At 43.1% G+C, this 13,999-nt stretch overlaps 1 protein-coding gene across 2 annotated transcripts in view; it reads left to right on the top strand.

Annotated features, from left to right (window-relative positions):
* Window positions 1-13,999, top strand: part of LOC137423169 (otoancorin-like) — an 86,622-nt gene that overhangs the window by 27,857 nt on the left and 44,766 nt on the right. For both annotated transcript variants that reach the window (XM_068110032.2, XM_078774605.1), the window contains exons 7-12: window positions 798-928; window positions 6,502-6,616; window positions 6,725-6,940; window positions 7,494-7,661; window positions 8,522-8,662; window positions 8,775-8,833. In XM_068110032.2, coding sequence (XP_067966133.2) covers window positions 798-928; window positions 6,502-6,616; window positions 6,725-6,940; window positions 7,494-7,661; window positions 8,522-8,662; window positions 8,775-8,833 — 830 coding nt within the window. The remainder of the gene's footprint in view (window positions 1-797; window positions 929-6,501; window positions 6,617-6,724; window positions 6,941-7,493; window positions 7,662-8,521; window positions 8,663-8,774; window positions 8,834-13,999) is intronic.

Below are 13,999 nucleotides of genomic sequence, written 5' to 3'. Positions count from 1 at the left end.
TAAGACCCCTAAGTCCCTTAAAACCCCCAAGATCCCAAGACCCTTGAGACCCCCACAACTCTTAAGACCCTTTAGAGTTAGACCCCAAAGAACCTTAAGTTCCTTAAGACACCAAGACCCCCTAAGACCTTAATGAACCCTTAATACCTTTAAAACCAAGACCCCTAACCCCCCCCCCCATCCCACTTTTAAGACCCTTCCAACACTTTAGACCCCTTCACCTTTTAGACCCACATAACCTTTCGGCATCTAAAACCTTTCGAACCCCAGAACCCCTAGACCCATAGAACCTTAAGGCCCCCCGAGAGCCTTTAGATATTTACACCCCTCAAGTCCCTTGACTACCTTTAGACCCCTTCGACCTTAACACCATTAAGACCTCTTACACCTTTCAGACATGTTAGACAGCTTGGACCCTTGACCACTTAGACTCTAAATTTTAGAGCTTCAGACCACTTCGACCTTTTTATATCCTTTTTACCTGCTGAAGAGATTATAACCTTTTAACTCCTTAGACCCAAACTACAATGAGAATGTACCCTTTAGACCTTTTGACCATCTTGTGCACCACGCAAACATCTATAGTCTTCTAGCAAAACACAGATTCTACTTTTTTTTCATCAAGTAATGTGCAAACTCGTACCCCCACAGGGTGGGTTTGTTTTTGAAATGACTAAGCTAACCACCATGTGAAATTATGTTGTGGAAGTGAAATAACGCTCAACTGGTTGCAGTTCGCACCTGACACTTCCGCATACACTGTCTTCCTCCTATTGATATATTTTTCCTCTTCCCAGTTCGCACAGTACTTCAATTCTACAGAGCAGTGTTTGGCGAACATGACCCAAATGAGGAAGGTTGTTGCCTCAGTGTTTCTTGACAAGCTCTTTAATACATGGACCCAAGACGTCGACAAGGGAGGAGAAAGGTAATGGAAGCAGAGGCAAAGAAAGGAGTCCAATGTTTTTATTATGGAAGAACCATTATACACTAGGAAAAATATACGAAACTAAAGGCCCATATTTCTGGGAATCAAAAAGCAACTGTCAAACTGTATTTGGCGACCAACAGTAGAATATAGTGATGACGTCATAATAGATGTCTACAAACAACTAAGATATGCAATGTAACTGCTGCCAAAAGACAACATCATGGAGGTCATCGGTAACATATAAATTTCAAAAATAAGGGGATTAAGTTAATTTCACTGAAAAACTGATAGATATTGCTGCCTTAATCAAAAATTGCCAATTGAGAACTACTTTGTCATCAGCAGTACAAGATTATTTAAATATATAAAGCAGAGAAAAAATATGGAAAGCAATAAAGCATCATCAAAATGTATGACTCCAGGGCTGGATGGTATTCTTGTCAAAGTATGGTCGGATGAAAAAGAGAATCCAAGATTACGGACTCTGACACAATTGTGATGTCAATCTGTCTTCTGTTTGAAGGGCTTGAAGGATTTGCTTAAAGCCCCAGTCACACCGGGCCTGCGACCAGGTTACGACCTAGCTGCGACCGAAAATTTTGTGAATCGCGGGCAAATCGTAGAAAGAGTGCGCGACTGGTCGCAGAGGTCGTGGGTGATCGCCAGAGCAAAATCAGTCGCAGCAAGGTCGATGGTCATGTTCAAAACTTCTGACCTGCGATTCCAAATCGTAAGAGGTCGCAGACAGGTCTTACATGGTCTTACCACTAGTCGCGCATGGACGCTCCACCAGTCGTGCATGATCGCGGGTCAAGTAGTCGCACGATTGGTCGTGGTACTGGTCCTGCCACCTGACGATTGGTGGTGCCACCTGTCGTTCAACCTCACGATCGGTAGTGCGAGCGTTCGCAGGTCGCCACGATTGATTGTCCGAGCAGTCGCAAGTCGCCACGATTGACAGTACGATTGATCTTGCGATCGATCTTCTCCAATCGTTGGTGATCGCACAACCACGCGTACCACCAATCGTACGATGACACCTAAGACCAATCGCTGTTTGCGATCGCAAATGGAGAGCGTAGCAAACATTGACGATTGGTCGTACCTCGGCCAGATTGCCATCAATCGCATGATCCAGAAATCGTACGATCCAGTGTGACTGAGGCCTTATCGTACAGGTGTTGACGTACATAGAAGAGAAGAACTCCAGAGGGAAAAGGGCCAAGAGTCATAAAGTGGGATGAAAAGGAAACAGGTGGACAAGAACATGTGGATGCAATGGGAAAAGTGGGACTGAGCTTCAGCATGTCTGTAGAAGGCTCAAAGTTGGAAATGGAAGAGGACACAGGGCAGTGATGTATAGCAGACTTGAAGAACTGGAGGGGAAAGCACAGGGTAACTTACTCGGGAAGGAAGTTCCATTTGCAAGACAAGAAAGGGGCAAATGAATGGTCAAATTTTAAACTTGGACATAGGGAGAGTAACAATCTGTGAATGAAGCTCTGATTTGGGAATCGTAAGTGTAACCGAAACAAATATTCATTCACAAATGTTGAATCACGATAAAGCCTGGGATGCCTCATCAGAGATAGTCTTCTTTAGGTTGGTCATCCTTCATGCAAAAGATCACTCAGACGGTTTTGGTCGAGTATTGCCCACCGATGGGATGTTCTCAAAGGAGTCCAAATACGTTGTGGTGTTGATGAGCCAGAATCCAAGTTGGCGCCGGTGGCCGTTAATAAGGATTCAATGTGGTGCTGCACGGCATTTGGTGAATAAATATCCAAGATGGCGCTGATGAAAAATCCTGGATGTGGGCGTTGCAATCCACTCAGCGAAAACTGTGGCGGTGTATAAATTACTGACACATTGAATAAGTGTGAGCGCAAAAATATAGGATTTATGTGAGAATTCTAAAAATAGGCTGCTGTGTATAAGGTGGGAAAAAAAAATCACCCGTTAAGTTTACATGAGGATCGAACATGTCTAACTAACGATGAAAAGCGAATTCGAGAAGAAGCATCATTACGATCTCCTGCTGATTGGTCAATTGTGGTCATGTGAGCTCTTTGCCGAGAGATGAGTGATTATATCCATGGCCGTGCGTAATAGAAATAAGGAGTCATTTCAAATCTAAATAACTTTGTTCTCACATGGCGGAACAGACTTTTTTTGGGTCATTTTAGCTGGTGTTCTAAAACTCAACATGTTTTCACCTTTTTTTAGTTGTTCTGTATTATGCAATGCTGACTCCTATTGATACTAACATTCATGAACTAACATTCACCAAAATCCACCGACAAAGCCATCATCTTATTTGGTGGTGGTGAAGGAGCTGCCCTCCAACGCGAGTCAAAAGAATTGACGCGACCAAAGACGGAATTCGTCCGAGTTGCTTTATTGAAACAAAACAGCTCAGGTATTCTGACAAAGCCCATTTATCGGGCAGCAATATATATACACATTTATGCCCGGGCGTTTGCCCGGGAAAACCGAGACCGGGCATGCCCGGATGTCAAGGGCGAGTCCTGGAAAGGCGAGTCTGGACATGCCCGGGCGTCCTGGACGTGGCCTGGCAAGTCGAGGCTGGGCGTGCCCGAGCGCTCTGGGCGAGCCCTGGAAAGGCGAGAGCGGGCATTCCCAGACGCTCTGGGCGAGCCCTGGAAAGGCGAGTCTGGACATGCCCGGGCGTCCTGGACGCGGCCTGGCAAGTCGAGGCTGGGCGTGCCCGGGCGCTCTGGGCAAGCCCTGGAAAGGCGAGAGCGGGCATGCCCGGGAAAGACGAGACCGGGCGTGCCCGGGAGGTTCGGGCGTGCCCGGGGACAGCGAGTCCAGGCATGCCCAGGAGAGGCGCGTCTGGGCCCGTCCGGACGAGCCCGGCATGGCGATCGCACCCTGGCCGCGTCCTGGCAGGTGCAAGGCGATTGTGTACATTCAGCGGGAACCGCTACAGTGGAATGGTTGGAGCGTCAGGTCTGACGGTGGGAGAGAGCTCCAGCCGAACCATTCCAATGACTTTAAAAATGGTGTGTGCTGCTTCCTTGCTTGATGCTAAGCAGCATATACAAATAACCATGAGTTGGGAATCGTACAGACTTTGATAGACCTAATGGCCTCCTTCTGCTGCAATTACAGTGTTTAAGTGTCTCTGTCGCTCCATTCCTCATCCCTCAGATCGGCAGTCTGCAGCCTCCTCACTCTCTGCAGACCTGGACAAAATCACAGACTGGTCAAACAAGTGGAACATGTCTTTCAATCCTGACAAATCTCACACTCTTACAATGTCTCTCCGAAAGGACCGACTGGACAACCCTCCCATCTACTTTCTCAACAATCCTCTCCAAGAAGTTCTGTCGCTCAAGCTTTTGGGTCTCACTATCTGCCATGATCTTTCTTGGGAAAACCACATTTCCAAGCTGGCCTCCAAAGCCAGTCGGCGACTGGGCATCCTCCGTCGTGCGAAGTCCTTCCTTGGCACACCTGAGCTCCTCACCACATACAAGGCTTTCATCCGCAGCTCAATGGAATACTGTTCCCCCCTCTGGGCTGGTGCTCCTGCCTCACACCTTGCTCGGCTTCACGCTGTTGAGGCCAAAGCTTTCAGAATCATTGGAATCTCCTGCGATGTAGTCAACGCCGAGGGCCTTTCACTCACTCACCGCAGGCAGGTTGGTGGTCTTTCTGTCTTCTACCGACTCCTCTCCGGCCTTGCTCCCCCAGCTCTCTCTGTGCTCTGTCCCCCCAATATTCCTTCAGGTCGCACAAGATCTGCCTGCAACCCTCTTCTGGTTAAACTGCCAAAGTCTAGGCTCTCTGCTCACCTTCACTCTTTCATTCCCCTTTTCTCCCGCCTCTGGAACAAACTCCCCCACTCCCTTCAATCCCACTCCTCCCTCCAGGTCTTTAAAACAGCTGTTCACCACCATCTCTTATCTTCCCCCATCGAAAACCTTGATCTTTTCTACCCCCGGTAATTCACCCCAGAGTCCTTGCAGTGTTCATATGTTTTAATCCTCTCCCACCTCCCCCCAAGTCCTCCCGATGTCCCTGCTCTCAAATGTTGTGTTTGTGTCCTTCCCCCTCTCTTTTGTGTCCTTCCCCCTCTCTCCCCATCTTGTCTACCGCTCCCCTTGTTTTTTGTGTTTTGTGTGTCGGTTTGTCTTTTTGTGTGATTAATGTTAGCTCTTTCACGAGCCTCGATCTTGTATACAAAAAAAAAAAAAAAAAAAAAAAAAAAAAATGTCTTACCACTCTCTGAGCCTCCACATTAATGCCTCCAAAACATGGTCTGTGACTCTCAACCTCACTGAATTCGCATGGATAACATGGTGTACAGAAGTAAAACATTGGGTTGGTAGAATTTGTAGGAGGTATGTGCATACGTTTTTTTGGCTGACTAGACTAATTTTGAATCTAAACACGGATAGACTGTCATCCTGGTCTTTCAGAGGTAGGGCGAAGAATCAACGTGCGTCATTCCCTGGATGGACATTAAGGCAGAGAACTGTCGCCAGCACTGATCGCTGGTGCACATTAAAGTATTGCCGACACCCTGAACAAATTACAAATTACTGAGACCTTCAGTTGAAAGGAAGACCTGGCCAGCCAGTTCATGATTGACTACGGCCATAAACCTTCCCCAACCACCCCCACAAAAAGATGGGAATAATTGGGGCAATTGGAGTAGTAAGGCTAACCCCCGCTCTTGCAGGGAAAATGGCCTTAAAATGCATGTTGTTGTTGTTGTTGGAGTAGTAATAGTAGTAGAAGTAGTAATAGTAGTAGTAGTGGTAGTTAAACATTGTTATGGACAAAAAGATGGGAATAATTTGAGCTATTGCAGTAGTAGTAGTAATTGTAGTAGTAGTAGTAGTAGTAGTTGATATAGTAGTTATAGTAGTAATTGTAGTAGTAGTAATTGTAGTAGTAGTCATTGTAGTAGTAGTAATTGTAGTAGTAGTCATTGTAGTAGTAGTAGTAGTAATTGTAGTAGTAGTAATTGTAGTAGTAGTAATTGTAGTAGTAGTAGTAGTAGTAGTAGTAATTGTAGTAGTAGTCATTGTAGTAGTAGTAGTAGTAGTAGTAGTAGTAGTAATTGTAGTAGTAGTAGCAATTGTAGTAGTAGTAGTAGTAGTAGTAGTAGCAATTGTAGTAGTAGTAGTATCAATTGTAGTTGTAGTAGTAATTGTAGTAGTAGTATCAATTGTAGTAGTAGTAGTATCAATTATAGTAGTAGTAGTAGTAGTAGTAGTAGTATCAATTGTAGTAGTAGTAGTAGTAGTAGTAGTAGTAGTAGTAGTAGTAGTAGTAGTATCAATTGTTGTAGTAGTAGTAGTAGTAGTATCAGTTGTAGTAGTATCAGTTGTAGTAGTAGTAGTAGTAGTAGTTAAACATTGTTATGGACTTGCTCGTCCTTTGGACAACGGGATAGAACCATGCCCATGTTATATTTTCGAGATAAAATATCCTCCAGCCCTTGGATATGTATTTGTATGTTCTAAAATGATTTACTTCTTTTTTATTATTACCTTCTTTAACATGGTGGATGGCTTATTTTATTTTCAATTTAGACTGGGTCAACTTGTTTGCCACTTTCAAGATCGAGAGATTGACTGGATGAGCGAAAATAACAAATTGGAAGAGCTTTTACAGCTGTTGGAAAATTGCACACGTCAACCAATTCAAGTAAGTCCGTTACAAACAGCATGTAACGCACCACATGATCCTGTTAATGATGGCAAAGCATGCGATCAAATGCATCTTTTTCCTACCTGGTCGAATGCAACGTGGCAGGTGTTTCGGAAGATTGCAAAGAAACATATGGGCAATGGAACGTTAGATGCAATGACAGTGCGGAAACTGGGCAGAGCAATAACAACCATTCCAGCTTCTATGTTGCGTAATATGGCCTTTGAGACGATGAATACATCACTGGAAGAACTGTCCACGATTAAAGACTGGAGCAAGAGTCAGTGTATGATGTTGCTCAGCATCATGAGAAGAGCAAAGGTGAGTCCATCAGGTTCCTTCCCTACAGTCTTGTGAAGGTTCCCTACAGTCTCACTTTACGCAACTCTTTCTAACTTTTTTTAATTCTTGTAATTATTTGATATCTTTGGAATGCGAATTTTGAAGTTGCCATTTAAAGCTGTTTTTCTTGTGTGTGTGATGTCCTGAAAAATGAAACGTCTCTGCTCGTTCCGCGGGGAGATTGAACCTTTCAGTATTTCACAAGACACAAAATTAATATGTGATTTACAAGTTGCTTCATCTCAATAATGAAATGTTCTTCATCATCTGAACAATGAAAAAACAAAAGCATTAACGACTCTCTACTGTGCCATCTGAAAGAGCAGGCCTTAATGTTCTATTACACGGATCAAATTCGAAATCCCAGTGTGATTCCTCTCCAGGGGTATTGTAAACAGCAACCAAAATCATGCCTTGGGAATGAAGCAACCAGCATAGTAAACGAGCATTTGTGGAAAAACTCATAATTGTGTGCGTGTGCGTGTGCGTGTGCGTGTGCGTGTGCGTGTGTCGAACTGCCCTGACTGTGCAGAATATACAGGCAAGTGATCTATCAAAACTAGGTCACTTGGTGCCAGGAATTCCTTCTAATGACTTCCAGCGAATGTCTGCACAAGAGTTGATGGATGAGATGCCGAAGGTTCTCGAAAACCAGGGCGACATGCTTGGCCAAACCCAAAGGAAAGCCGTGCTTGACAAGGTGGGCAGTCGCGTAACTTCTACGATGTTCCGTCATCCTCCATTCCTAGGTCTTCTCTGCAGCCTCATTATTATCAAACCTCCGAAGCTTTTCTGAGCTTTGCTAATTATTCTGTACGTCTCCAGGAAACAAAAAAAATACATTCACACACAAAGCTATTGATGAATTGGAATATTTCAAGGAAAACACCGTAATTGTCCCATATTCTCACAGCAAGGGCTGTGCAGTACTCGCGAACATTACATTTAAACAAGATGGGTGTATTATGTTGCAGCTACTCGAACATTTTGATGCAGCTACTCAATTGGCCTGCCAACATCATGTTGCCCTTCTTGTACAAGCAAACAGGAAACCTAAAAATAAGCCTCGTTTTGTAATTGTGTCCGTTTAGGTTTATTATGTTAAACTACTCAACCATATGAAACATAAACTTTAAGTTTCTGTAATTGTTTTTTTTTTAAAGTAGTGTGGATGGAAGAAAAACAAAGCAGACAAACGTTCTTTTGATCAATCTGGCCAACCGACCTCTTTCCTGGAAGTCCGAGCAGTGTCCATGTGTTTTATACCTCTCCCACCCCCACCCACCCCCCAAGCCATCTCCCTTCCATAGATCTCCCGGTGTCCCTGCTCTCAAATGTTGTACTTGTGTGTTTCCCCCTCTCTCCCATCTTGTCTCCCGCTCCCTTTATCTTATGTTGTATGTGTCGGTTTGGCTTTTTGTGATTAATGTTGGCTCTTGCACGAGCCTCGATCTTGTATACAAAACCCCCCCCAAAAAAACAATTTCAATATCTACTTTATTGGTATCGCAGAACGTAACCTGAATTGTTTTTAATTTCACATTTTCTACCTGACGGCAGATTCTGAAAGGCAAAGATTTGTCTGAGGTCCTTTCTCGCTTCAAAGTTGACATTGCTCCAGAAATATCCCTGTATCAGCTGATGAACCTGACGCAAGTTCGAAAGGAAATTTTTAAAGACCAAATATGGGACTGTGGTCAGGTAAGTGTTTTGGTTAAAATACCTCTGCACTATTTTATGATCAAGTGATTCTTAATCTTCTTTCTTCTTTCACCCAAATGTTAATAGCTGTTTTCATTTTGTTTCCTATCAGGCTACATACCTACTGGGAAAATACTTTGGACACAGAAAAATATTGCTGACCGACCTGAAGTAAGTGCCAAGCAATACATCATGAGTGCAGTCGAAAAGAAAGTATAGAAACCCTGATATTTTATTTATATCAGGAAAATGTTATTGAATTATTTTTCTTTAATGTCTAAAACTCGTGCAAGAGTTGGCACACACAACTCACTCACACAAGCAGAGACTCCGGATAACACAGGGCTGGACTTTTGCTACGAGACAAACTCATCGAGGGAAGTAATGTCCCGGAAAATGAGGACTGCCGACGACGCCAACATTACTTTCCCCCCCTCTCCCAATATATATGGGATGTCAACCCACAAGGCTTTCTGTGCTCTATCCTCTAAATGCTGAGGATCAGGCGAGGAAAGCAGCATGTGCCGTTCATGAAGTATTTTGTATGACTCGGTCAGAGCCGGCATCGAACCATCGACCTCTCGGAGTCAGAGTGGAAGCTCTAACCAAAATGACATTTGAAAAGTAGTGTCAGAGTTGTGATGTCACAGATATAAGGAGACAGGTGGGGAAGAATAATGATGTGATTCGTCATGCTTGTCTTAAAGATAAGTGTAATTCATCTTTATAAGCATTCTTACATTTGTACCCTCGCCTGAGGAGAAGGTATTGCATTTGAGTCCGTTTGTCTGTCTGTTTGTCTGTCTGTCTGTCTGTTTGTCTGTTTGTCTGTCTGTTTGTCTGTCTGTTTGTCTGTCTGTTTATCTGTCTGTCTGTCTGTCTGTTTGTCTGTCTGTCTGTTTGTCTGTCTGTCTGTTTGTCTGTCTGTCTGTCTGTTTGTCTTTTTGTTTGTCTGTTTGTCCGCACAGAATAAATATGATTTTCTCGGCAACCGTTGGTCCGATTGACAGGTAATTTCCACCATAGGTGAAACTCCACCTGTATAATTTTTTAATGATAATTATGACGTCATAGGTCACGTGGTGTGGGAGCCATCTTGGAAAAACCGAAAAACTTTGCACCCCTCTATCTCCGAAAGCACTGCATATAAAAAATTGAGACATGCCTCATTGCAAAGAATTCTCCATGGGGAATAACATATGTTAATGATGATGTCATAGGTGCCTCCATTATGACGTTATAATTGGACAAGTACAAAACTTCATCCGATCAAGATGAAATTTCGTGAGCGTCATCCAGAGATAAATTAGTGGAGAAAAAAAACTATGACGTCATAGATCACGTGCTTCAGCCGCCTTATTTGTTTTTAACTCAAAAGCCTTAAAATCCACTGCAAACACATCCTGGTGAGGGTCTGCAATCTCTGATTGCTCTTTCTTGTCTCTGACTGGCAAGAAACCTTAGATGAACGCACACTCGTGCCTAACATGTCTAGCCTGGGTTCGAATCCCGACCCAGCTATAAACTGGCATCCCAGTGTTTCACAGGCAGGTTGAATCATCAATGTGTGTGCCGTCCCTCGAGTGGACGATAAACTGGGTGCCCCTTCTGCCAGCATTAGTTGGTGGACGTTAGATATCCCACGGTGTCCGTCTCGAAGAGTAGGCGAGCTATCGCCGGCACTTTGGCCAGATTTCAAATTCCTGCCCGAACCTAAACGGGGCACTGCATCAGTGGCACAACCTCACCCTCAGCTAATGATTCTACCCTGCAGCCTTGTGCTGCATACGAATGAAGAATCATTCATCGTCCATCATCCTAAAAAATGCCTTAAAGTATAATGTTGTTTATCAAGACATCATTTTATCCTTTTGTCGTAATTTCTTTACCAAATTGAACTGCTTTTATTGAAGTCAGATCTTATCATTTCAAACTAATATTTTATCCAAATAATATTTTCGGAACCCACTCATGATGTCATTCTTTCTCACTTGATTCTCATTATCTGATTCTCAAAAATCCATAAAGGACAATGTATGTTTTACATTTTACCTTTGTATGCTGACACATTGTTGATGTAACGAAGAATTTGTTGTCAAGGATATAATAACGTCTGTATCACGTCAACAGTAAATACCTCACTTGTAAACAAGCATTTTTGACCAATTTTTTTTTGAAGTCTCCAAAATGAAAAGATTTACTCATTACTTTATATAAAGAGTAGATATAATAGTCGGGTCAATGTAAGGTTTGACCCCAAAAAAATTTATAATAAAGGTTTTTTTGTTTTAGGTGTATCATTAGGTTGTACTAGACCCCTGAAAAAAAGTTTACCAAAATTTGACTCCGGGAAAGTGGTTAATTAGCATATTTTCAAAATGGCACCCCCCCCAAATTTTCAATGTACAGGAAACTTTTTTATAATTCAAATTAGACCCTATAAATGTATTACAAATAGATAGAAACATGGTTGGTTTACATAATGAACACATCAGAAAACTTCTATGACGTCATTATGACGTCAATGATGACGACAATGAATAATACATGCATTTTTATCAACTTTTTTCAACAAATACACACTTTGTGAAAAAAAAATTTTGAAAATTTGATCTGCCTATACAATACAGTATTTTCTGAAAGGTCTGTGAATAATACATGGTTATTGGTAGTGACGTCATGACACCATGCAACCTAGGAACAAATCCCTGCATCACCGTATGACCATATGAAGGGAAATATCATGTCAGCTGGTTGTCCTTACAGAAATAGGCAATGAAATCAAACTCGTCCATAACACACTGAATGTCAGAAACCACTAAGAGCCTTTAAGTTATGACTGTCACATACCATTAGTCATCATCGTCACTGTCTTCTGTGTCATCTTGATCCATTGGACGAACGTTGTTTGGGTTTTCACAGGATTCAAGTTGGCATTCTCCACAAGCAGAGGTGCAAGGTAAACCGTACCTCCTACATGTACAGCGCTGTGTTGTGCAAGCGGTCGTGCAATTGCAATGCACAATCTTTAACAAATTGTCCGGCGCAGGGTTTTTTGCGGTCATAACTGGTGCGAATTGATTGTCCTCAATTTTCCAACCCCAGTCAGTGGCATCCAAATTGCTCTCAAGTCCTAGCCATGTCATTATTTGATAGTACGCACGCAGGGAATGGAATTTTGTCGCAGATGCAGTTGGTGGGAGTCTAGCAGGCGCAACAAAGGATGATGCTGAAACCACTTTCTTTTTAAACACCGAATGTCGCAAAGAAGCAAGATAATCCGTTTGCTTTCCGGAAAACAGTAAAACCATCGACTGGTTACCATGCTGTTCTATTGTGTCCGCTGTCTGGCCAGGTTTGGTAAAAGCAAGTGCACAGGATTTTAACTGTTCATCCCCTTTGGCAACTTTCTCAAAGAATGTTTTCTTTCCCATCCCGAAAACCCGCGATGTGTGCCAATAGCACCGAGCACGTTCATCAACGTATGGAAACTTCCTAACATCAACGTAATGTTCTTCAGGTGGCTCCACTCTGGTGAATTGTAGATTATTTCCGAGGCCTTAAAGAACAAGGGTTGGTCGAATGTCACGATTGGCGCAATCTTGTGTTTCGCTGCTAGGTCACAAATGAAACTAAGTGTGGAGAGTATGCAAGTTGGCTCACTTGGATACATGTCGATCATTGGTAGGAATGTGACAGATGATTTTCCACGGTGGTCAGATACGCTATGAACTATGTTCATCATTCCCTGCCAGTTGGGTGTGTCCATGTGGAAACAGAATGAGAGCTCCCATAGAATGTCTACAACTGGGACAGGACAGTGAAGTTCTGGAAGTTTTTCAAACATAATGTTACGACGTGCAAATGTGGAGAAGCGATAATCAATGATATCAACCCGTGACATTTCTTTCACATTCAATTTGGAAACGTTTTTCCTATTGACAACATGGGTTGTCACCTGTCCTGGTGTTGTTGCTGCCACCATTCCCATTCCATGGAAGGTTCCTTTTCCATCCAGAGTTATGATATTGTGGTCAACATTATCAGCAGCGAATAATACTGTACCAGATGATCCTTTCCCAAGTAACTCTGGTGCAACCACATCAGCAGCATTTTGCAAGAATCTCTGCACCTCCCCATAAGAAGAGCTAAACCCCATCACAGACAAGGTGTCAATGAGAAATCGTGACTTATAGACATGGTGTAGCTGAGTAGCAAGTCCTATTTGAAGTGGCACTACAAGTGCCCGCGGGCGAACACCTTGTATTATTGACTGCCCGATAGCAGCAACTTTTTCATCTTTATCTGTCCCCACAAACAGTTTATTCAACATGGTACGCAGTGAAATCGGCAAGTAATCTAATGTAGTGTCTAGTTTGAGGCTCTGCGAAGAAGGATATCGATCAGTGACTGATGGGATTTCAGTCTTGATATCGCACTTCAGGAGCTTGGCAGCTGTAGCAATGATTGCACGTTTCTGACTTTCGGAATCACCATCTTTTGAAGTCTCGAAATAGGTACGAAGTATTTTTGCAGTTTTCCCCCTCATCGTCACTATATCCTGAAGCCCTTCTACTTCCGCTATGCATATAGAATCATTGTAGCGTTCTATCAGTTTTTGCTTCAAATATTGACTTCCATATGGCACAGAGTCTTCTTCAAGTAAGTATTCACCCATTTTGCTCACAAGTTCAGATATCGTAATTTGTTCTTCATCATTGCTTTCCAAATATTCACAAACTGTCACAAATGCTTGTCGCTGGTCCTCGTTTGTGGGCCGCCCGATGTGTTTTGGTTTTTGCACTGCCTCTGATCGAAACTGGTCTGGCATTTCCTGCCCCAATCGAAAGTAGGTATTGCAGCGTTTATGGTAAACACAGTCAGAAGCTTGCAAATTTGTACCAAGATATTCAATTCGACCCTGAACAATATGCGCCCAATCATCGTGTCTTTCTTTGCAATGTTTAACTATCGTCTGAGGGAAACAGTCAGTGAGAATCTTACCGGCACTTTCATCATGTCCATGAGTACCCTTAGAAATTTCATGGCCACAGAAGAGGCAGTCCTTTTTAGGGTCATATGGCCCTAAGCTAATACGGCGGCTCTTCTTCTTTACAGGTGATGATGATTCAGAAGAACGTTTTAAAGCCTGTTTGATTGCTTTTTCATTTGTCCACGAGGATCGACATTTCTTGTGTACTCGTTGGTTTGGTCTTGCGACAACATCATCACAACCCCTTTCTTGGCTTGATTTGTTGATTTTTTCAACACCCTTCCTTGAAAGTTTGGAAACATCAGTGTCCTTGGCGTCTTCCAAACTCGCTTTGCAAATTGGGC

Source organism: Myxine glutinosa, chromosome 3 (genome assembly GCF_964187855.1).
Source record: "Myxine glutinosa chromosome 3, kmMyxGlut1.1, whole genome shotgun sequence".
Classification (NCBI taxonomy): Eukaryota; Metazoa; Chordata; class Myxini; order Myxiniformes; family Myxinidae; genus Myxine; species Myxine glutinosa.
The sequence above is the reverse complement of the archived record's forward strand: the minus strand, read 5'-3'. Positions and strand labels throughout refer to the sequence as shown.